The 26,242-nt window shown below is 40.1% G+C and overlaps 1 protein-coding gene across 1 annotated transcript; it reads left to right on the forward strand.

Moving 5' to 3' along the window:
* The first annotated feature begins 1,945 nt into the window (after nucleotides 1–1,945).
* Nucleotides 1,946–26,015, forward strand: LOC137294316 (indolethylamine N-methyltransferase-like). The gene is made up of 4 exons (XM_067825314.1): nucleotides 1,946–2,121; nucleotides 2,507–2,672; nucleotides 3,824–4,025; nucleotides 25,314–26,015. The coding sequence occupies exons 2-4, from the start codon at nucleotides 2,516–2,518 to the stop codon at nucleotides 25,738–25,740; spliced, it is 786 nt and encodes a 261-aa protein (XP_067681415.1). The 5' UTR covers nucleotides 1,946–2,121; nucleotides 2,507–2,515; the 3' UTR covers nucleotides 25,741–26,015.
* The last annotated feature ends 227 nt before the right edge of the window (nucleotides 26,016–26,242 follow it).

Below are 26,242 nucleotides of genomic sequence, written 5' to 3' on the forward strand. Positions count from 1 at the left end.
CAAATGCCGAAACCCGAATATGAAGTAAAAACAAACTAGAGGTATGGAAATCTGCAGTTTGCGTGTTTCTGTTTTTAATGTACCAAGGATCACAAGGATCAGCTGGTACATTAAAAGGGGTGAAATAATGTATATTGACACTGTTCGGTCAGAATTTCGAACCAGATTACGCGCGCGCGCACATGCACGCACGTACACACGTACACACACATACACACACGTACACACACACACACACACACACACACACACACACACACACACACACATACATACATACATACATACATACATACATACGGAATGCAACGATGAATCTAGAAAAGAAAAATCCCGAACTTAACAAAACAAATTCAGATTTGAATGATTTGAATCCTGAATCTGAAAAAAATATTCAGGTTCGGGATTCGAATCCCCAATCCCCATTCCCAAATCCCGAATCCGTTTACTAACTTCGTGTTCCCCATATGATCGTCAATAAATTTCAGCCGAAAGTAGCCGCAGTGTTGGTAGTTGATTGGCACTTTAGATGGTTCAGTTAACGAAATTATAACCATGTGTTTGGTTTCCATATCATGCCTGACCAGTGTGTTGTGTTAAACACAAGTTTATAGCATAAAAATGGTTGGTGCTTAATCAATGCTCATGTGTATATTTCAATGGGATAACGGCCGCCCTCTACCAGCGCGGCTTTACTTGATGCCCTACAGCCAGTCCGTAATACATATTTACAAAGGCTTGAATGAACAATTTCAGTTGGTTTACATTTTTCCCATCCCTTAAACTCAGCCCCATATAAAAGTACTGGCTTTACCTTGTCACAAAATAGCTTTAATGCTATTGGTCTGTAAATTTCCAGTTTTCAATAACAAATACCGTTATAAAATATCGGTAAAATTTTGTCCAATTTTCCCGTGTTATTACTTGTACCACTTGACTTAATGGGGCATCATTAACATTGAAGGAGCTATAACAAATACCAGCCACATTTTCTCATTGTGTTTCATCAAATCCTTTCCTGCATAGATAGTGATAAACAGCGTGACCCAGCATGAACCCAAAATAATGAAGTGATTTCTCAGCTATCAAACAACTCTCTGCGAATTAAAATAAAACAGGAGTGCAATTCAACACAGTTCACGAATCACATTGCTTGCGTTTTTGAAATCTTCAGGTAAACAGTCAAGGGGTCTGACTTTGACAGCCACAAATTACTCATCCCATAACCACAAGCGATGCATGATAAAACTGATTCGTCTTTTCCCTTTGCAGTTCAGTTGACTGTTCCGCCCTGTTTAACTGTTGCTGCTGTTTTATACCGACAATAGTGTGCAACTGGCCAGTAACGTTAACAGAGGCAAACTTACATTTTCTTTGTAAACTTGGTAAACACCAAAACAAACACGGTGTGAATAAAGTATGAAAGGTATGTTGTGTACGAAAGCATTAGTTGTACCAATCACAGTATATGGTTTGAAAATTATATTTGTGACTTATAATGCAATACATCTGGACTTGCAAAATGTCTGCCACTCTTTGCTTGACAGCGCTATATGAATTCATGCCGAAAAGGCGCATCGTATACTAAAAAAGTTGTTATCCATAACTTTCTTATTAATCACCATACTTCTAAAATGCCAATCAAACAGATCATCTCTATATATACACAATGAGAAGCCTCAGAAAATCGGCAAATGAACCAGCCATTGAAAAGGTCGTTACAACTGAGTGCACATTCACCCGTCCGCCCTGGGTTCGGTCTCCACGGTATTTCGTTCTCGGGAATTAGATCCAAGTAAAATCAGCAATCACAATCACAATTACAATGAGCAATATATATTATATGTCATGAATAAGTGATAATTGTGTAGATATGGTGGGGTTTGTTTTGAGGTGTGTGGGGTTGTGTGTGTGTTGGGAGAGGGGGGTGGGGGTGGGGGTGGAGGGGTATGGGTGATCTTTAATACAATGTGTGGAATCCACTGAAAATCGCTCCCAGACAGAGTAGTTGGGCTAAATTTAGAATGCTACCCGTGAACAAGAAAGCCTGGTGACCTGAGGCTGCTCGTGTGAAGCCATTTTTAACCAGGTTGATTACGCTGTATGTGATCTCAGACTGAGGTGAGTTTTGTTGAAAACACACACAGTGGACTGTATGAGAACAACTACACCTTTTCAATTTAAGGTGCACGTGTATCTAAGTGACGCGTCTAGTTGCATGGATGTAAGCAATACTTTGTGGTCCAGACCCTGTAATAACTGAATCGTTAACATGACATGATCGGGAAAAGGTTACAATGAAATGAAACATTCTGTCGTATATAAAAAGACACATATTTCAGTACAGCCTACATTGTGCTGAACTAGAAGCACGTACATGGAACTGGTCAGAGATTGCGAGGCTATAAAGATGGTGTGTATTTTGTAAAATGTATTCACAACAGATGTACAGATGTATTACATCATAATGTTGCTTTTGTATGTTTATTGTTCTCTGTGTCGTCAGTGTCAAACCATGGCTGGGAAACCCTTGCTTGTCAGTGACGACTACCCTTCATCGTTTGAGCCCGAGACATATTTGAGCACCTACTACAGTGACCCCTCCCCTAATCCAGTAGTGGGCGACATGATGACCTTCGGCCTGACCCAGTTTCAACAGGCATTTGCTTCTGGTGGGTAAACACTTTGACATTAGACAGTGTTAAGGGGCAAATCGGAAGCAAAAATATTAACTTGTTTGTTTCACTTATTTCACTTTCAAAAATCAAGTCTGGTGAAACTGACTCTGTGGTTCAGTGAGGGCAACTTCGCCACAACACAAGTGTTGCTAACAGGGAATACTCACTTTATGGTTCAGTGAGGAGCAGCCTCGCCACAACACAAGTGTTGCTAACATTAAATACTCACTTTATGGTGCAGTGAGGGGCAGCCTCGCCACAACACAAGTGTTGCTAACGGGGGATAACCACTTTGTGGTTCAGTGAGGTTGAGCCTCGCCACAACACAAGTGTTGCTAGCAGGGCATAACCACGTTGTGGTCCAGTGAGGACAGCTCAGTGGTTCAGTGAGGGCAGTCTCGCCGGAACACAAGTGTTGCTAACAGGGGATAACCACTTTGTGGTTCAGTGAGGTTGAGCCTCGCCACAACACAAGTGTTGCTAGCAGGGGATAACCACGTTGTGGTCCAGTGAGGACAGCTTAGTGGTTCAGTGAGGGCAGTCTCGCCAGAACACAAGAGTTGCTAACAGGGGATAACCACTTTGTGGTTCAGTGAGGTTGAGCCTTGCCACAACACAAGTGTTGCTAGCAGGGCATAACCACGTTGTGGTCCAGTGAGGACAGCTTCGCCACAACACAAGTGTTGCTACCATGCTACCTATCATTAGGGCCTTGGGTTAAATTAAGAAATTATGTCTGATCAGGGCCTTAAGTTAAATTAAGAATGCTTTGTGTTATTCAATACTTGACCCTAAGACAGTGGGTAGACAGGTTGGCTGACCATCTCCTCAATAAAGGCGCCTAGCCCTTGTTACAACATCATGTAGTTATATACCGATTCTATCATGAATAAAGTGTTGTGGACCCACCGATGGACTCCTGTGTTTGAAGAGACAGTTATCCCTTCAAGAGCCCGGGTACTAGTTGACCCACACATTTTAGCACCCTTTTCTCCCAATGGTTTATGAACCTATCCCATGTGGGAGTAAGCCAATGTGATTTGTTTTCACAACAATCAGCAAACACATGATCCTCATCACATGATCCTGATCCTCATGAAGGGTCCTGGTACAGAGTGACGAAACTTCAGCATATTTTTTCACAGGACAAATCAAGGGGAGACTGATAGATTTTGGTACGGGACCAACGATAACCTCAATCATCAGTGCGTCTGAACACTGTGAAAGCATCCTGCTGGCAGAGTTCTCACCGCAAAACAGAAACGTCCTGAAACAATGGCAGAGTGGAGAGCTGAAACATAGTTTTGCCAAATTCCTGGACTATGTTCTGAAACTGGACGGGAAAGAGTAAGTTATTTCACCTTCTTCTACATTTCTATAACAAATACCAAATAATCAGATACAGTACGCACATTGCAACTCCTTAGACTGGTATTTTGAAATGTCTGTGATCGATATTCTTAACTGTATGTGTAAAATAAACCATATGGGATATATTGTTTTGAATGCAACACAGTAGTATTAGTAGTGGGGTTTTGGCTCACCCCACCAAATCCCTGCAAAAATGCAGGGAAAACCTGAGGTGCACCACATCTGAGACTAATTATGCAACTAGTTTTCGTCTGCAAAACCCATTCACATACAGTGGGTGGAAACCACCAACTACGTTCAAACAGGGGTGTGGTGGAACCCTGCACTAACTGTATTTACTCAGTAATCATGTGCTATATTCAGAGTAACCATATCGATTATGGGCTCAGTGTCGTATTCTTGTCATATCATGTCGTTTAGGTACCTGGATATACACATATACAAACTATCAACAATGAATTCAGTTAGAAAATACTCTTTGAATGCATCTTCATTAATAACAATAGTCAATTGATAGATGTCGTGCCCTAATTCTTTGAATTTGTTAACAATCAGAGGCTTGACATCAGTCAAAGATATATTTTCAGCCCACCACAAGTCCATTATTATACATAGGTGTGAACAAATCTCTAATAGGGTGATTACATCCGTATTCTGAGGATGGTGACTTTGGGGTCTAACAAAATCATTACAACTTTGATGTGGGTGATACCACACTGACTAAAAAGATTAGAAAGAATTAAAAAAGAGTAAAAGAGGTCCGTTTGTAGCCACAGTCCCCCAAGGGAGAATTTAAGAAAGATGGAAGGTGCATTCTCCCAAGGGGACTGCGTCGGTGCCTTCTGTCCCTGTGAGACAGAAAAAAGGCCCTTTTCAGAGACTCAACTAATATGATCATGATATCGTGCACGAAATTGTGCAAGAGAGTCAAACTGAGGCAATGGTGGGATACGAACTCACAATGCACAGCTACGCAACCGTACACAATAAGCCCACACCTCAACCAATTGAGCTACTCAGGACCAAGAGAAATAATCTAGGTTTAACGGGTTTATCCTGTTATGAACACTGTAGTCAATGTGATAGCTCTATGGCAGCCGTGATCTATTACTTCCTTGATGTGCCTCACATGATCGATAAAGTCTGCACAGGCTGAGAGCTGATTACACACATTGACATACAATTAGAGAAATGTTTAACATATATTATGAACACTCTAACATGGTTATAGTGAATCAGTTGAAAAAATATGCACGTGGCCGTGGATTGAGCAGGTATTCTCGAATGAGAAAAAAACGAGTTACTAGGTTTAGGTTTAAAGTATAAAAAAACACCTACTGTGAAAGAGCTAATAAAGGAAGTTCATAACCGTGGAATGAGAGGGTATTCCCATATGAGGAAGTCTGAGCTCATTGAATTACTAAAGGAACAACAACCTATAGAATTACACACCAACTGAGCGTGCTATTGGAAAATATTTGAGAGGTTGGAAGATGGAAGTTCAAAGAAGCATAGGTGTTGAAGATATAAAAAAAATGGTATTTGATAAAGTAAATAAAGAACTGAAAGATTTAAGAGGTATTAAATTTCAACTCACATTAAAGATGACACTAGAAACCACAGGCAAATAAAGCAACTGACCAGACCATTGTTTACTTCAGAGGTAACCAAGAAGTTACAATGCAACCAGATATTATCAACTCTTCTATAAACAGATCACTTGGGAAAATTCGTGAAACACTAGAACATTATACTAATAGGGGGTTTGGATGGGTTGTTGATAAGATTAATGTGATCTACCTGGATATAGCAAACTATGTACCGTTAGGTGGGTCGTACTTACCCCTGTCTGAGTATTTTAAGAACAAACACGCTATGGTTAATATTAAAAACCGTGGTAATAATTGTATGAGGACAATGATAAGATCTGCTAAATTTTCAGCTAAATTTTATCAACCACAAAAATCAGATGCCAGTACCATACATTATCTACGCTGACTTTGAAGCTATCATTAAACCAATCAATACAGTATCTCAATCCCCTAATAAAAGTTTCACACAAAACAATCAAGAAAAATGAGGCGTGTGGATTTGGGTATCTGGTCGTTTGGTGTGATGGCCAAACTAGCCCTCCAGTTATTTATAGAGGCCCAGACGCAGCTGGGAAATTTCTAAAGGCTTTACAACATGAAGGGAAAGAGATCAGGAAAAAATTGTACGACAAAACACCAATGTGTATGACCCAATCAAATTGGAAAGCCCACAACAAAAGCACGGATTGTCAAGTGTGTCTTAAACCTCTGAATGGTGAATCAGTTAGAGACCACTGTCACGTTACCGGCAATTACAGAGGTGCGGCTCACAATGAGTGTACTTTGAAGTTAAATAAATGCTAAACTTATTCATATCCCAGTGGTGTTTCACAATCTATTCGGATATGATTCACACTTGATTATGCAAGCTATTTCAAAGGTAGAAGGTATCATATCCTGTATCCCAAACAATATGGAGAGATATATATACTTTTCGCTGAATGGGTTGAGTAGTATAAACAGTGGGTGTTCTGGACCATATCAAATATGTAAGTTATTTAATATCAATAATATGATCTATGTAAATTCAGCAATATATTTACTCACTCACATGACACATCCTCTCGTGGCCACTGCCTGTAGTCAACTGCTTGTCTCCTTCAATAAGTCTAGTCCACTCTGTCCAGTCAAAGCCAATCAGTTTCCAAGCCCATCTATTGTGTTTGTATTACAGTCCAGGTGCTATCATGTGAGCTGCACTCTAGTAGCCTCAGCATCAAACTTAACTTGTATCAAATTCCCTCTTTTCTTTCTTTTAGTCATTTTTTTAAAACTGAAAAGATCAAATTCCACTTTATCAACATGGATGTTGATGTCTTTATATACAAGTTCAGGGACATGAAGGTAGGAGTCCGAGTCCCATATAAGTACAATAAATCTCTTTTGTAATTTTGAAATCTGATTAAAACTTGGTACAGGTTTAAAATCCAGATTTCCTGTCACAGCACAGCTTCAAAGTTGCCTGTCACAGAGGACTTGAAGCAGGCTTGCTGGTGATGCCCCTCTCTTGGTCAAACAGTCTGAGAGCTGATGTTTTGTGTCCACCCACTGTATTCTTTTTATTAAGTTACTGTCCCTCATCTCTTTGATTGAACTTATCTCCATCCTTAGTCTTTTCTCTGTTGGCATGTTGTTAGACTTCAGATTGTCGTAGAGAGACTGGCAGTCAGTTATAACCACCAGTGGGAGCATTAGTGGGGTTGCTTTGCCACTCTTTATCTCTGTGTATAGTGAGGATATGAATATACCCATATCAACACCATCTGCCATAGCTAATGTCTCTGCTGCAATGGTGCTTCGGACCACCCGTCTGACCTTTCTTGAGTTCGGATCAGATCGGCATCACCTCTCCTTTGAGACTGGAAATAAAAATGATGTAGGCCCCTTGACTACCTCCATCTGAGAGATTGCCAAAACTTGCATCACTGAAAACTAGAAGCTCCATCTCTGAACCTGATAGTTCTTGATATGTTAAGCTCACTTTTTCTACCTTGATTTGTTTGATGACTTTGTTTATTTCCATCAGACGTTCAATTTTTGCATGCTTGTAGCAGGATGACAATCTTGAAGCTTGAAATAACACATCAGGTCGACTCTGTCTAGCAATCCACAATATTTGGCCTACTTTTGATCAGCAGAAGGCCCTCTCCTCTTCATTCAAAACCTCTTCCTTCTTCATGGCTCTTGATTTCTCCACATCAATGAATGACAATTTGTCTGCATAGGTCTGTTGGCTCAGTCTTATTTTGTTCTCTTCACATACCACTTCAATTCCCACATACCGGAAAATCTGACTCTGCTCCTTTCCAACATTGAATTGTTCATGGACTGCTGGAATAATGTTAGCTTGAAATTCTTTATTTCCACTCCAAATAAAATCATCAACGTGACATGCCAGCAAGCCAGTCAGTGTACCATCATCTTTATGCAGTGGAAAACTGCAGGATCTAATTTAGAGACTTGTCCATTAAGACTTGTGAACACTTGCTTCACTCTGTCATACCATTTACGAGATGCATCTCCTAATCCATATACACATTTCTTCAGTTTCCAGACCTTGTCAGATCTCAATTATTTGGTGGTTTAACATAGACGTCTCTGTCTATTATTTGGCCCTGCAAGAATGCTGTCTTGATGTCCACTGACCTAGGTATCCATTGATTTTCAGCCATAACTGCCAACACGACCTTCAGGGACTCACTTGAGCAGGTAGGAGAATCTCTGTCAATGTCACAAATATTGTTTTCTTCAAATCCCCTCACAACAAGTCTGGCTTTCGGCAAGATTCCATTTTCTGTTTCCTTCATAGTACAGACCCAGCATGTTGACAGCATCTTCTGATTTCCTTTTTCCACTTCTTCATAAACATCATTATCTTTCCAGTTCTGTAACTCTGCTTGTTTGACTTCAGTCCATGAAATACCATCTGTAATGAGAACTTCATCTTGTGAACTATCATCTGTCTGTGCTGCTGATTCTGTTTGACATTCATCAGACTCCTTCAAAATTTGTAGACTTTTCATTTGGCTCAGGTCAATAGATTGTCTTACACCTTGCATGTCTTCCCCCTGAAGGTCTATACTATACCAAGACTTGTTCTTTCCTGTAGCTTTACCCGCTCTGTTTAAAACTTTGGCCTTCACTATTTCACCACTATCCATATGCTCATATGAGATGCTTTGACCACTTTTGACCTTGCTCCAATCTGTTCTGTTCACATCACCGTCTCTCACATCTGAACCACTGTTGTCAGTGTCATCAAGGGCATATTCCTGCCAACTTGGAGTTTCTTGACTTCCTTCACTATCGTCTTTGTTTGATTCATGCAGGTCATCAGTTTCTTTCTGGTCTCCTAACTTTTGTAGGCTGCATTTATGTACTCTAACCAAGGCTCCACCATGTCTAGCAAAAACCACAACCCCTTCTTGTCCGATGACAGTAGCTGGTCCTCGCCACTTTATGCTGTCAGGTCACCTGTAGTAGACTTTCTCTCCATTAACAAAAGGACCAGACTCTGGCCTGATCTGTTTCCTCAAAGCTCTTCGGATTCGTTCAGAGGATTCAGCTTTGGTGAACTCCTGCCTCATAGCATGCAGAGTGTTGATATGTTGTCCAATAGTCTTGCTCTCAGTTGTTCCGTCTAATGCAGGTAGGCCATTTGTCAAATTCGTAGGCAAGTTTGGGTTTCTGCTGTAAACTTACTGGTGTGCACTATAACCATAGACATTGGTCATAGTATTCTTGGCTGAGAGTGCCCAGCTGAGTGCTGTCTCCCAATCACAATTCTGCTCTTGACGAACTTTCTTCAACATTATCGTCAACGTTTCATTATGTCTCTCCAAAAGTCCATTACTCCAGGGGCTGTATGCTGCTGTGGTCTTTATCTCAATGTTGAAGTTCTCACACAAATCCCTCACTTCACTGCTGTTAAATTCGCCACCATTATCACTGAACAGTCTTTTCGGTGCACCATGCACACTTATCCAGCATGACAAAAACTTTGCTACAGACTCTCTTGATTCCTTGCTTCTCATTATGGCCCCTGAGCTAAATCTGGTGAACAGGTCAATAACATGTAAATACCATACTCTGTCTTCAAGTTGATGGAGCTCTACTGCAACTGTTTCATTGAAATCTGAAGCAAGAGGAAGGTTGTCTCTTGTACTGCTGACAAATTTCACATTCATTGCACACCTCATCTATCAAACTGATAGTCTCTTTGTCAATCACACCAGCATTCTGAATCAGTTTTCTGAGGTGTTCTTTCGATGCATGTCCAAACTGTTTGTGCAGCTTCTTCATGATAATTTTCATCTCTTCCTTGCTTGCTGTTTCTTCTATCACCAGGATTTCTTCGTCTATGTTGTGACTTTCAATATGTGCTCTGTCTCCTGATATTTCCACACAGTAATGGCCACATGAGGTCAGATTGAGAGTAACTGGTTTGTTAAACATTTCAGCTTTGTCTGTACCTAAATCCAACTTTGTCCCAGCTTTCTTCAGGGATTGCTTGCTCAACAAAAATGGAATGTCAGCATTCACTACCTCTGTCTCTATCTTACACTCTGTTTCACCAATTGTTACAGGAATTAAAGCTGTCATAGATGATGCCACTTTGACTCAATCTCCAAATCGGAATGCTGTTTCACTCTCTTTACTAAAAACTTCAGCTTTTCTCTTCTGACTTAAATTTCCTATGAAATTGTCAAACCATTGTCGACCACATACTGTTCTTGTATAGGCCGTATCTAGAACTGCACATCCATAGGCTTCCGTCATAAGGATTTGATTTTCTATCTTTTCTTCTTTGGTGAACAAGGTAAGGTTGCATGTTTCTTCCTCTGCCAGATTGATCTTCTCTTCATCTTTGTGTGGACAGTCCTTTACCCAGTGGAAAGTTGACTTGCAAATCACACGCTTTGTTCTGCGACCAAATCTGTCTAATGGGTTAGTTCCTTTCTGGTTACTACCCTGTGACCATGTTCTATTTTCAGTGGAGTATTTATAGCTAACTTTGCTCCTTGGACCATTGCGAGTCATGTATGCTGTTTCTTGTTTAATATCAATAGAATTTTCAGAATTAATGCAAGTTGTGATGCTTTCACCGAATATTCTTTTTAGTGTTACTTTTACTGTCTGATATTTTCTGTCACAAGCAGCAGTTAGGACCAATTGCCTTTCTCTAACTGAAAGATTTGCACAATCCAGAAGTTTGAAAGCAAGAATGGGGTCAGGAAATTCCAGCTGGTATCTTTTGCACATGCCATTTCTTCTCTCAAATTCAATGATATGTTCATTCATACTTGTCCCACATGCTCGACGATAACTATCCAACTGGGTGTATGTACAATAGGCCAAGTCTATCTCGTCTTGTTGGTACAAGGAGTCAAGTGCTTTCAGTAAGGTTTTCAATCCTCCTTTTCTGTTTAAATCTGTCACATCAGTCTCCAAAGCTTTAGCCTTAGCTTGACCAGTAAGTGTGAGAGTAACTGCCAATGCTTGCTTCTCTTCAACTACATCTGTCATAAGACTCCAAACATTCAACTCATTTTTCCAAACTTCATAAACACTATCTTCTTTCAGTGTTGGTGGTGATTTAAAATTCACAGCCATTTTCCTCTTTAAAGTGAATTTTACGCTCTGCTACCATGTAAATTCAGCAATATATTTACTCACTCACATGACACATCCTCTCGTGGCCACTGCCTGTAGTCAACTGCTTGTCCCCTTCAATAAGTCTAGTCCACTCTGTCCAGTCAAAGCCAATCAGTTTCCAAGCCCATCTATTGTGTTTGTATTACAGTCCAGGTGCTATCATGTGAGCTGCACTCTAGTAGCCTCAGCATCAAACTTAACTTGTATCAATCTAGACCCATCTCCCTTCACACAAACCCACTGCAGACAGCATTCGGCTGTGGACTGGCCTTTTCACTAGACTAAACAAATGTCTAAATGTGAATCGATTGATACCGGCTGGCTGAGTGCGCCAGCTGACAACCTTATCAGTAATCATGTGCTATATTCAGAGTAACTATATCGATTATGGGTTCAATGTTGTATTCATGTCATAAGTAGTCGTTTAGGTTTAGATACACATATGTGTAAACTATGAACAATGATTCAGTCATAAAAATTGCTTTGAAGACATCTTCATTGATAACAATAGTCAAATGATCGATACCATACCCTAATTCTTTGAGTTTGTTAAGATTTAGAGGCTCAACATCAGTCGAAGATATATTTTCAATACGACACAAATCCATTACTAATATAGGTGTGAATAAATCTCTAATAGTTGTGAGTCTAAAAATTATTTCAACTACTCTCTATAATAAGGTGGTGGTGCAGAGGCTTGCAGTTGGCTGTCCACAGGGGTGACTTTTCAGTCAGCTGTACACAGGTCTCCACTATATTGATTTCAGCGAAACAGTTTAATGTGCATCTTCTATTATAGCATTGGTTTTCATGATAAATGCCTGTTGGGCTTCTTGTATCCCTTGTTTTATATATTTTTTTTTCGTCCTCGCTTATAGAGGAAAAGAATGACAACAAGCAGCTATGATAGACTGATAACGCTAGTCGTGGGTGGTAAGGGAAAACAGTACTTAGGAGAAAACATCACTGCTGATAAGATTCAGTAAATGTCGAACGAGGAAATCAATAAACCATACACTACGTATGAGGCACAACTCGTGGTTGAGATGACAGAAGTCATAGGTTCTACTATTACCCAGATTTACACAGGCATAGCGTTGCACCTTTTACCGATCCTACTGGAACGTCGTCTCTAGTTGTGGGAGGACTTAGAGAAGGATCCGTTTATCGATAATGCCTTGAGCTATATAAGTTGTGCTTTATATCACAAAAATGGTATGTATCTAGCCCCGATGATGGCAGCGATCATCACAGCAAAGCATTGTAAATTTAATAAAACAAATAATAATAACAATATTATAAAAGATGGAGAATCCTGTAGTGGAGACACCCCACACCCCATCGGAGGAGTCGAGTACTGTGGAGAGTCCTGCAGGAACCCCCATTGACCCTCATATTATGTTATAATTAAATTATATATTTCCATTAATATATTACGTCTGAGGGGAAAACATTTGTTAACAACGCATACCATGCATTGGTGGTTTCCGGGTTAGGAGTAGGATATGCTCGGTTGACTAAAATGATTATAAAACAACCAACTATAAAACTCGACTTTGACATGCAAGATATTTTTATGCTTATCATGAATAATGGTATGGCGATGGCCACCAAGGACGTTCTTGTAAAGCAAGGTATTATACCTGAAAATATTAAAGTATTAAAGTAATATTTATAAAATGGCCACGGTAGCAATGATGGTTGGTGGGGTTTTCGTGAAATCCCAAGCATCTTCCGGGAATAATTTCCTATTTCTCAATTAAGAGAGTCAATCGAGTGAGAGAGAGGCGGAACGAAAGCGACACAATATTGCTGTAGAAAAGCTACAAGCTGCACAGGCTGAACACGCTAAGAGACGTTTGAAGTGACTAGATTTTATCAATTATCAACTCAAACACGAAAATCATGCCGTTAGTACTTTCACGGACGTCGACGAAGCTATGAAAGAATACTATGTATTAACGGGTAAACAACTGGAGCCATTAAATGAACCAATGATGTCTCAGTATTACACTCCTTCAGAGGGACACAAAGAACTTGAGTTGGTCTTAGTTATACTTGGTTTAGCAGCAGTGTTAATTGTTAAACAATTAGACTAATCACACAAATTAATATATCACAAAATGAGAACAACTCCACATATTTGTCAATGGCATTTATATCCCCTTGAACGATATTATACGTTTCCATAGACCAGACAGGATCTGTAATACGTTTATTGGTGTCTCCCTTGTATTCACCTGGTTGATATAAATATCTAACAATTGCGCGCTCTGGAATCATTTTTTCTTTTTTACGACATGGTGCTGCTGCCTCTACTACAATGGATTTCATAATGATTGTGTCAACTGGCCTAGTGGGGGGTTTCCCCACACCCCCTGGTAGTCTCGTCATGAATTTTCTCCTGGGTACATATCTCGGTGTAGGTAAGTATACTGTGCCATATAGCTTGTTTTTGTAACCAGGCTTTGGCTTTTTCTTCTGAGTGTTCGGCTTCATTTTTCAATAGCGTCTGCCCCTTTCCAATATCCGAGAGGGCTGTAGTAAACTTTCTCCATTATATTTCTGTTACTTAAATATCTTTAGTGGGGCGTCCTCCACACACCCTTGAGATCAAGGAATGAAGATAAGCATAGGCATTGACACCATCCACATTTATCCATCGATCGTTTTGTATCCGTGAGTGACAGAGACGTCTTATTCAACATCAATCCGTATATCTTGTGCCCATCACTACAGAGTATGTTCATCTGGTGTTTGGATGTTTTCTTCTCGAAAAGGGCCTGTTTGTAGAGGGTATGTTCGATATGTGATAGAGACAGTTTGGTAAAGGCTAACAACCCAGACGATTTGGTTATAACTAATCTGTACACAGAAGAGAAAACTAGAGCTTTGCTGCTATGTAAGGGTATTTATCCGTATGAATACATGGATGACTGGTCTAAGTTTAATGAGACGCGTCTGTCTCACAAGATGATTACGAACACGCGAAAAATGTATTGGAACAACTAGACTGTAAGAATCTAGGTGATTACCATGATTTATATATGAAAATGGATGTGTTGTTGCTTGCAGATGTGTTTGAGATATACAGGAAAACGTGTTTGAAACTATATGGGTTGGACCCCACATGGTATTGTTTGAGCCCTGAGCTATCGTGGGATGCTTTACTGAAGAAAGCAGGTGTGGAGTTACAATTATTCCCAGATTACGATATGCATCTGTTCATTGAGAAAGGGTTACGCGGTGGTATTTCTATGGTATCTAAATGTTATGCTGAAGCGAAAAATAAATATGTCGAAGGCTAGAACCCTAAGAAACCTTCGACTCATCTACTATATCTTGATGCTAACAACCTATACAGCTGGGCTATGAGTCAATATCTACCAACGGGTGGATTCGAATGGGTGCCTGAGAGTAATTTTCAATCTGTGACAAACACTGGTAGTGTGGGGCTGTCCCCCACTTGCAATAAGGGTTATATACTCGAAGTGGATTTTGAAAGCCAGTCGAATTACATCAGTCTCATAATAGCCATCCTGAACGTTTGAGGGTTAACCAAGACTGGATGTCTGAGTACCAACATAACTTGTTTGTGGGTATGGGGGTATCCCCCATTGAAAAACTGGTACCGAATTTGATGAATAAAACAAAGCATATCATTCACTATTGTAATTTACAGCTGTATCTATCGCTGAGTATGAAGCTGACTAAAGTACATAGAATACTGAAGTTCAGTCAAACTCCATGGATGGAACCCTACATTAGCATGAACACTGACCTGAGAAAAATGGCCACTAACGCCTCCAACCTGTACAAACTGATGAACAACTCTTTATTTGGTAAAATGATGGAGAGTTTATGAAAATGCGTTAATGTGAAGCTAGTCCGGTTGAACCAGGAAGACAAGCTCAAGAAAATGATGGCAAGCCCAGCGTACAATAGAAGTACAATATTCGATGATGACTTGGCAGTGATACACATGAAAAAGAGTCACATTAAACTTAATCGACTGGCCTATGTCAGTATGAGCATTCTAGACCTGTCAAAACACTTGATGTATTACTTCTACTACAATGAGCTCAAGAAGCAGTATCTGGATAGAGGTACCCCCATCTGTGAGGTATTGTACACGGATACTGATTCGCTGCTGATGGAGATTCAAACTGATGCCGTGTACAAGGAGATGAAAAACAATATACACATGTACGATACCAGTGATTACCGAATACAGACCTAAGATGCATTCTATCAGAAAAGCAGATGACACCAAAATAAGAAAGGCTAAAGGTGTGAAAAAGAACGTGGTGACACGACATATCAAGCATACCCTCTTCAAACAGACCCTATTCAAGAAGAAAACATTCAAACACCCGATGAACACACTTCGTAGTGAAGGGCATAAGATATACGGGTTGACTTTAAATAAGACGTCTCTGGATAGCTTCGGATGGTGTCAATACCTACGCTTACGGTCACTCCTTGATCTCTCGGGTGGAGTAAAAGAAAGGGGTGTGGGGCTTTACTCCACTGGGGAACACCCCCACCAAATATTTAAGTTACTTATACACAATGGAGAAAATTTACTACAGCCCACAGGGATACTGGAAAGGGGCAGACACTATAAAAAAATTAGATAAAGCTGCACATGTTTCGGAAGAAAAAGACAAAGCCTGGTTACAAAAACAAGCTATATGGCAAGTATACTTGCAGGCACCAAAATATACACCCAGGAGAAATTCGATCTTCATATACCTAATCAAGTTCACCAGGTCGACCTGTTGTTTCTTCCACATGACATGATCACAGGTAAAACCTATAAGTACACCCTGACAGTTGTACACCTAGCCAGCCAATACAAGGAAGCTGTGTAACAACTCTAAGCCAAAAACACTCTACCAAGGTAAGGCTTGATGCGGCAGGAGAACATCAAAGTCAAGCCATTGTTGAGAGATATACGTTTGTTTGCACACCAAATATACCAAATCCAAAACCCCACCAAACACTGAATGGGTGGTACGACTTTCTCGGATGGCTTTATGAATCACAAAGTAACTAGGCTACATGGGGGTGTGGGTACCCCCCCTGAGACAAGTCAACGCAATCTGTCTGAAATCTGTTGTATCAGAGGCAGCAGCACCCCATCGTAAAAAAGAAAAAACCTTCCAGATCGCGCACTCGTTAGATATTTATATCAACCAGTTGAATACAATGGAGACGCCCATAAACGTGTTACAGATCCTATCTGGTCTATGAAAATGTGCAAAATTGACCGAGTGGATATAAAAGACGGGCAACCTAACCTGTACTTCTTGGAAAATGGGCCATGTAGAGGATTCATTCACGAGGAATTACAAATCATACCTTGATCTTTCACAAGCGTTCAACTTCGCTGATGTAGTCCCTTTTCTTCTCGCAAATAAGCTGAAATCGTTTTCTATCTGTGCCATGGGCTTTATATAATCGGTAATGACATTTCACCCCTATACCACACACCGAGCATGTATACTTAGTGTAGCCTGTACGGTGAAAACAACAATAACCCTCGATGTGGCATTTTTTACCACAAATTTCAGTTTTCCCCATGTGTACCCATTGACAAATATGTGGAGCTGTTCTCATTTTTGAGGTATAATAATATGTGTAATTAGTCTAATTGTTTAACAATTATCACTATCGCTGCTAAACTAAGTGACATGAAGACCACCTCACTATCTTTCTGACGGTCTGAAGGAATAAACGTATTACAGATCCTGTCTGGTCTATGGAAACGTATAATATCGTTCAAGGGGATATAAATGCCATTGACAAATATGTGGAGTTGTTCTCGTTATGTGATATATTAATTTGTGTGATTAGTCTAATTGTTTAACAATTAACACTGCTGCTAAACCAAGTATAACTAAGACCAACTCAAGTTCTTTGTGTCCCTCTGAAGGAGTGTAATACTGAGAAATCATTGGTTCATTGTCTAATGGTTCCAGTTGTTTACCCGTTAATACATAGTATTCTTTCATAGCTTCGTTGACGTCCTTGAAAGTTATAATGGAATGACCTTCACACCTGAGTTGATCATTGATAAAAATCTAGTCTCTTAAAATCTAGTCTCTTCATTCGTCTCATAGCCTATTCGTCGTTTTCGCCCCGCTACTCCTGTGGACAGCCGATTAGTTGTGGGTATGGGGTGTGGGGTGTCCCAACTGGGGGTTTCCCCCACAACATATATAATGAAACAGCAGCACTGGCTACTACACCACCTACGGCCACTTACTGGTAAAAAGTGCAATGCTATTCTGGTGTAAATCCGGGTAATAGTAGAATCTATGACTTTTGACATCTTGGCCCCGAGTTATGCCTCATACCTAGAGTATAATTTACTTATTTTCTCATCTGCTATTTTCTGAATTTTGTCAGCAGTGATGTTTTCTCCTAAATATAGTTTTGCTTTACCTCCCATGACTAGTGTTATCAGTCTGTCTTGCTGCTTGTTGTCTTTTTGTTCCTCTGCAACTAACATCTGCTCTAGTAATTCATCGCACTCCATTTTATAATATACTACTCTAGTTTTTATTTTTAAAAAATAATATCCAACATACACTAAACATATAGAGATAAAGGTTAGGTTACACACGAATAGAACATAAAAAACGGCATTTTACTACAATATTACTAAAATTTACTAAACCATTACTAAAACATTACGAAAAATTACTAAAACATTACTAAAATTTACTAAAATCAAAGGCCGATTCAGGCTATTACTAAACTGTTACTTTGTAATCCACTGGTTGGTTGGTTTTCAACACGAGCTTAGTCTGTTTAGTTTCAGCGAGCTGTTTCTTCACCTGTTCCGGGTCTGGTTTACTCATCACATCGCTCTCTCTCAAACACTCCTTGAACGAATCCCTGTACAGTGAAATAATGCCACCCAACGCGTCTGCTCTCTGAAATCTTTCAACACCGAGTTGAATTTTTGTGCCAGCACACAGATGCTTTGATTTGCGTTCTGGCCAGAGAAGGCCAGGTACGACAGCATGTCTCTCTTTTTTGTTATCTCTCTATTAGCGCTACAGTCATCCAGGATGAACAACGTTGGTTTTCCTTTAAATTGGTTATGAAACAATGTTAAATACTCTTGTAGCCGTGTCTCTGGGTCGACTCTGTGTACGTCTGGGTTCGTCATCACCAAAGCGCTATCCTTGTAAGTCTTGTTCATGTCTATAGTAGGGCATAGGATAATGATTTAATCAAATACTTCCTTATAATATCCCTCCAACAAATGCAGTAGTCTTTCCTTAACCCGTCTGCCCGCATATTATAGCGCACTGTGGATTGTGGGGGAGACCCCTATAGTGGGTGCCCAGCAGTGGACTTATAGTTATTGGGGGTGTGGAGGTGCCCCCCACGTGAAGTCTTGCGTGAGGCCGACCGCAGGTGAATAGATGGCTTGCACGAATCTCCCATTGTCTATATTAAGTTGCGAGTCCATAATTACATAAAAAGATAATTTTAATTTACCAGATGTTTGAGCCTTCTTCGTTATTCGAATGTTATACGCTCGCTTCAGTTGTCATTGCGGCGCCCACTACCATGAGGATTGTTATCATCTGTTGATCTCATATCCAACCACAATGTGTACTTTCTGGTTAAGTATTCATCTATATCCATGGAGTATAGATCTAGGTCACTGACCACATTGTTGACTATTGAGTTTCGTCTGATCGATGGTAGCTTCATTACTTCATCTCACTGCTGGTATGCTCTCATTTCATGGCTAAATAACTCATTAGGCACTCCCTCTATGGTCAATTCTACTTTGATGATTTCTTGGTTGAAAAAATTCTCACTCTCTCTATCGAATGGATTGTATTCCTCCACGGGTATGATCAATATACATTTCACTGATCGCGCCGGCACGTTCATGTTGATATTCCCTACCATGTCGCTCTTGTCACGCACTATCATTCTGTGTCGCAGTATCCTATCATACAGGATAATCATTTTTCCAGAGTACTGATTTCGAATCTGCCTGGCAAGATCCGGTCTAGTTACCATGTCAAACTCCACCGAGATGTTTTCTATCTCGTAACTGCCCCCATCAACGTTTGACGCATGACTTTGCTGTAATCATTGAACATGAGTTCGTACTCCAGCCTGTCACCCAATGTGGCTTGGTATAACGGCACACGCCCTGTTAGCAACTCAAAGTCTAGTGGTATACAAAACCTATTCCTATACCCTTTGCAACTGCTTTTTCACCATTCGTTAGTTTGGCTGTTTCATCATCTGTGAAGGTGTACCCTATACACAACCTATTAAATTTTCTGCTTCTGATTCCTTAGTACACGCTGTTGGCACGTTCTCCCTCACTTTTGCATAGGTCTGTGTAACAGTAATACACATTGCTGTCGTCCGTGCTAAGCACCTCGTTGCCGCTAATTTTTATGGTGGTCTTGATGACTCCAGCACGGCCCACATCATTCACGAGTTCCTGTCTGTCCTTGAACGTTTCCAACTTGATGTTAAACGCCAGTCGTGCTGTACCTGGCACTATGACATCTTTCTCACCCAAGTTTGGGAATCTAACCAACAGTACTTGGTTCTGGTATATCTTGCTGGGGTTGTTCGTAATAGTAACTGACTGGCTCAAAGCTTTGACGCCAAGTGGTTCTCTTAATCTTCAAAAAGGATTTAGCTTTCTACCGTATGACATTATATATTAATATTTAATATAAATATAAGTTCAAAACTATGGAGGATGGAGGATATTGTAATGGATGATGTTGGAGCTACTTCTCCTCCTGATGTTGATGACGATGAATTTACTTCATTACCAATGAGAGTCCAACTTTTAAAATCAGCAGCAGACACTTATTACGATGGATTAGAAAGCGATAAAAACTACGTCGAGCCTCAGGGCCGATACTATTCAGACTTTACCTTAGATAACAAAAACATTCTCCTCCTTTAGGATGACCCGGAGTTTGGCCTCTTTAAAAAATACACTAGAGAACCACTTGCCTTGTCAACTCTAGCCAATTGCTATGGTACCGAATATATCCATGAAAAAGACTTAACATGCATGATTATAGTAGTGCAAAACCAAAGATTCCTCCAAAGGTCATTCAAGATCTGCAAACCATACGATCCGAATTGATTAGGAGTGGTGACATTACACAGCGTTACAAAGCATCGGACAGCATCGAAAAACTGTTGAGTAATTACTGGGACAAATCATTGCTGAGGTTTAAATTTCCAATGAGGGAAATGTATGGCCTAGACGAAGCCTTGAAACATGTATGTGGAGAACTCGTGAACAACATGGGAAAACTAAACGAACTCGACCAGCAAATAGCTCGCGAAAAAAACAAACTCAGCGAAACAGAAGATGAGGATATAAAGCGCCATATCACAGAACGAATTAGTAATTTAGAAGACATGAGATGCATGTGATTGGAATCTGCTTCCTCGAATCGTGAACAGCTGCGATTCCAGATCAACCACATACGGGAAACAATCAGTTGAATAGTGAACGAGGAAACCATGTTGGCTGACAGGATCCGAATATTGTTCCAAGAGCAAGGTATCACCATTGCCAGTGTTCTGACGGCATTGGACTTCATCATATCAACTCTGGTCATATCGCTGAGTGGAGGAACCCCCACACCCCTAAGTGGTGGTGACGTCAGAGACTGGATAAAAAAACAACTCACGAGGTAAGGTTGCAGAAGCCCTGCCGGGTATCCTTGGAAGTATCATATCGTGGCTGATCAGCACACTGATTAAAAGTGCCACGTGGCTTGGTCAAAATCTGTGGGCATTCATCATCGCCGTGGCTGGGCTGGTGTACGTTACGGCTAGGGAATTTTTAACCAAAAAAGACACAAGCCGACCGCGACACCTCAGACAACCACCGCAGTTTTACGATCGATATGCTGACGATTTGATGCCTGCATGGTGAGTAGGGGGACACCGCCTACACCTCCTGGTTTAACCCTTGGCTCTGGTGGTGGCGCCAGTATATCCGTTTCACCAAGTGGGGGTGTGGGGGTGTCCCCAACATTGACGTCGGCATTAACCCCTAATTTTTGGTCGGCCGTGGCTATGATTGTTTCATTGTTGTAGCCCGTTATTTTATTGATTCTCAGACGCATGTTGCTCAGAGCCAAGTACAATCCCACACCGAACACGTAGTCGACTTTTGACTTGGCATATTGTAATGTGTCCTGGTATCGTTTTATAGCACTAAGTAGATCTACCGGTGATGCTATCGCGTCCTCAATATTATCCACAAACTGTTTCTGTTTGTCGTAAGAGGTTCCACTACCTATGATACCGGAGCGCGTCTGCAATTCAGAGCCAAGAATAGCCCACACGTACGTTCTAATCGAATCATTTAAACGGATAATACCAGTGCGAGTGTATCCTTTTGATGTATCCAGCATAAATTTTTTCAATCATCACCTGGCCCTTGTTTAAACCTCCAAACGCGGTACTCCTTGTTGTCGTCAAAAGCTAAGTAACGTCGTCCCACTCGTTTGTTTTAAAGTAGTGATATGACTTATATCCCCATTTTTTAACAACATTGTAGCTGGCTTCTGCCAGAGACTGATTGTGAATAATAGGAATTCCTGATCCATGATTTGGCCCAGGTAAACGCCAGTCCGTCTTCGGATCAACACCGAATTCATTACAAACTCGTTCTTATGCCCGCCTATCATACAGATTGTTTATTGCATTCCACGCCTAATCCTGAGGTACTGGTGCGCTTATTTCTTTGAGAATACGTCTGATATGGTAGTACACATGAAATATAAACACAGATTTACTCAGTTCATGTCAACGTGTCTGTCAACGTCAAGCCACATCCAGTCGTCGTGCACCACACAGCGAAATTAAATTGATTCTGCAGAATTGCATCGGGTTGTTAAACCATGTGTGTACCGTTTTCACATTCGTGACAGAAAACCCATAATCTTCAAACACATCCATGAATCGGGCTCTGAAATATGAACCATCCACATCAACCAAGATTTTCATGTGTGTTAAAACGGAGGCGTTTATGTTGTCGTTTTGGGGGTAACGTACTTAACGTAACGGGTTTATACATATTATTATTATTATATTTATTTTATATTATAATATGTATATTACTCTTCGGGATATAACGAACGGTGAGACCGTTCAACTTAAACACACTATTGATAACACATCTGGACAACTCGAAATAGCACTATGCGATATCACCTACTACCCGCCATGGACAAACATTAACAAAATCATGATAAGATGTTGGTTAGTGGATCCAGACACCTAATAACCGATGGATTCTACAGTCTATGTTCTCTCAACAATGAAATTTTCAAACCCTTAGGGGCTGAACTTAAAATAAATGACTCAAATGGAACAGTGGTGCTAGGTAACAATAATATAAAAAACACACTGAGACTCAGTCGACTGTTGCCGAGGATACTAGGTCTGCCAATAACTGATATAAACCCTCAGTCTGTCGTCACTGCTACTTTTGTACCAGAGCTAATTCCATACCACGAGTTATGTGTTCATCTCGACCAGCTAAGCACAACGGATAATATACAAAGTGAACGTCCTTCTATGATGTTGAGGGCTGTCCCGGTTAAAACAGAAAAATGCAATGAGGGCCGTCATTTTCATCGCGTCAGTATAAAAAAATTGGTAAATAGTAATATTTCATAATTAAAAATATCAATTTTAGATACAAAAATAATCCTATAAAAAAGGTTACCTAAGCGTAACACTGCATATACAATAATGGCTAGTAATCAAGGACCAGGAATGCAAATAAAAATATTAATGTTAGTTTATCAGATCTAGGTGATACTAGAGGGTTTGATGACAAAGGAATAGATGGCAATATACGCTTTTAAGCTTATAAACAACATTTACAAACTATTGAAGTCCCCGTCGCGGTGAATATGGTAATACTTTTAACTTAGATACATCAGGATCTGACAGCAACACACGATACGATATAGTTCGCAATGACGCGGATGAATGGAGAATATAAACATCGTTCAGTGGTAAATTGCTGGATTTTCAAGACTTTGACAGTACAACAAAAGTTGATCAATACAAACCGTACTGTCTAATACTCACTGATGACAACAGGTGGATGATGTTACTATCTCAAATCAACTGTCTTCTCAATGTAACACTAATTTACCTAAACAAAGTCGTAAACAACGGAATCCTGCTTGTGGCTTACTTCCCATCACAAAGACGAAGTGTAACCTTCACACCAGTCTCGACCCACATGTTTTCGTAAACCCGGAGAGAACAAAGTATTACAGTTGGTTACTGAATTCAACAGTGTGGTTGCCGTCCTGGAAAGCATGTCAGAGAATTCCACGCTGGTCATTCAGGTCTACCTAGGTGAACCATCGCAGAGCGATATTGAGATTGTAAAAGGAATCAAACTCTGGTGGGCTAAAAAACACCAGGGCCGCGTTTGCTCAATTTACATGCGGGTGGGAGGTGATTCACACACCAATCTGCAAGGTGTCACACTGATACTGGAAGACACTATATCTCTAACCAAGATTTTCCTATCCGAGCACATAAATTTTATCAGTTTAAAGCTCACACTTGAGACATTATCAGAAAAACAATTGGAAACTGTTTTCTAACAGTTTTATAAACAATGGTAAGCTCCAGTGTAACACTCGGTGATCTTCTGGGAGACACAAACAGATTCAATTTACCCCGTACCTCTTATACTTTAAAGATAACGTATGCAAATGAATGCCACTGGCAGAGTTTACAGAACTTGAATGGTTAATTAAAATAACACTAACCAACCCTTACATCATTTTTAACCAGAATGATTACATTTCGAAAATGACTAACAATGGTGTCCTTCTCACATCCTTTAATCCCTTAAAAGATAATTCTGTACAAGTGCTATGAATACCAGGTCACACTGGCAACATGCTAGCACCATTCAACTCGAATGCCAGTTAAGTCATTCATATTATATACGATTACCAACGTGACCTTTTTCGGATTCATATGGTATGAAACGAAACACAACACTAATTATTGACGTATATCTCACAGAGATTTCCGAGCCAAGAATACTTTTAGATGGTCTTAGAATATTGTGTTTTAAAAGCCATGAAAATAAACGTTGCCAATTTGTTATAAGGCAAACCTATCAACCATCAATAGCCTCGATGGGGTCCGTATTGTTGTTGAAAACACACCTATTAATATCTCATCCATTTACCTGCACCATAATGTAAACCTTATAGGCTTAAAATATATCAATCAAAAAGTAAATAGCAGATAATTAAAAAGTAATTTAAAAACTATATTATAGACAAATAAAATGGGGCTGTATCCAGCCATAGATGACGAAGGAAATATAATAAAAAGTTGGGATGGATTTCGACTGAAACAGATACGTTGAATAAAACATCAGCTAGAACAAGAGCATGACCTTTGAGCATAACTACATAAAAATACAATAGAGCTTTAAACTACATAGATGGTGCTGATACCACTCTAATGGCAGCTACCATGGTGTCAGGGGCAGTAGGAGTTGGGTTGTTGACAACAGTCATAGCCGCACCTGTGGTGTTAGGACTTGAATTAGCAGCTGTACTGACGGGAACAGTTGGGTCGGTGCTTAAATTTGTTTCCCGCAAATTGAATCGTAAAGCAAAGATTCACAATGAAATTAGAATTCTAGCTGTATCAAAGAGGAGTTTTGTTTGATCATAGGTGAACTAGAGAAATACAACCAAATGAAGAAGGAGATTCGATCAAAGGTTCATAAAGTATCTTCTATAAGTGAGGATGAGAAAAAAAGTGTGTGTTTCCACCAACTATATGTGAATGGTTTTTGCAAACGATTTGCAGACGGGTGAGCCAAAATCCCCATTACTAATACTACTCAACACAAATGGTACATACAGATTCACACCTTATTGCTTCCACGAGCTTATGTTGATCAGTAATATTGCATTATACATGACAGGGATTCTGTGGCCGACAGAGAAGCTAGCATGAGGGAGAAAGTGTCTGGCATCATACCCTGTGACATCCGAAAAGAGAACATCTTTGCTCCATGTTTCATCTCCTCTGTTGATGTCATCACATCCTCCCTGTGCTTAGAATCAGTGGCTCGGAGTATTGCAGAATATGAATCTCAAGCAGCACGACTTGCTTCTGTCCTGAGACCAGGCGGGCACCTTGTTCTCTTTGGCTGTATTGGGGGATCCTTCTATACAGTTGGTAGCCATCGTTTCTCTAGCTTCGGCATGGCCAGTTCAGAGCTACAGACAGCCTGGACAAAAGCTGGTATGGAGATTATCACATGGAAGGAAGGTCGTCGCCCAAATCCAGAACAGAAGGAAGCAACAGATATTGATGGATTCTTCACTTTGGTTGCAAAGAAAGCGTAATCGGAAAAAACAAAAGTTATCAGATCACCAGTTTTCTCTGGGATAAGAGTTACGAAGACAGCCATTTTAACCAGAAAATGTACGACATATTATTTAGTGCTCATTAAGACAAAGTTCAAACACGAAGTGCTATCGTCTAGTTCAACAAATGGTGTATACATTTTTGATAGTTTTCAACAAGAAATTCTTATGTCCATTGTCAGTCTAGTTTGGTATCACGCTGAGACACATCAGTGCCAGATTGTTAAAGGTAATAAAGTTTGACTCAAATATAATAAGTCCGTTTTCAGAAGTTTTTGATACAACCAGATGACCGAGCCTATTCACATTTTCAAATACAATATTAATAAGATGACTTTCATGAATGGCTATGCCTGACCATGTATAGTCATGAAATTCTTTCTTCACTTCTTACTTACAATGTGGTTTGGATATCATTCCTTGGAGTATACACGAGAGTTACATACTTTATTACGTATATATGACCATGAGGCCGACTGTA

This window comes from Haliotis asinina, chromosome 8, assembly GCF_037392515.1.
Source record: "Haliotis asinina isolate JCU_RB_2024 chromosome 8, JCU_Hal_asi_v2, whole genome shotgun sequence".
Taxonomy (NCBI): Eukaryota; Metazoa; Mollusca; class Gastropoda; order Lepetellida; family Haliotidae; genus Haliotis; species Haliotis asinina.

Coding starts and splice junctions, on each gene's coding strand:
- LOC137294316 (XM_067825314.1), top strand. CDS start 2,516: ATGGCTGGGAAACCCTTGCTTGTCAGTGACGACTACCCTTCATCGTTT. Junction 2,673..3,823: donor TCAACAGGCATTTGCTTCTG/GTGGGTAAACAC, acceptor ATTTTTTCACAG/GACAAATCAAGGGGAGACTG. Junction 4,026..25,313: donor CTGAAACTGGACGGGAAAGA/GTAAGTTATTTC, acceptor TATACATGACAG/GGATTCTGTGGCCGACAGAG.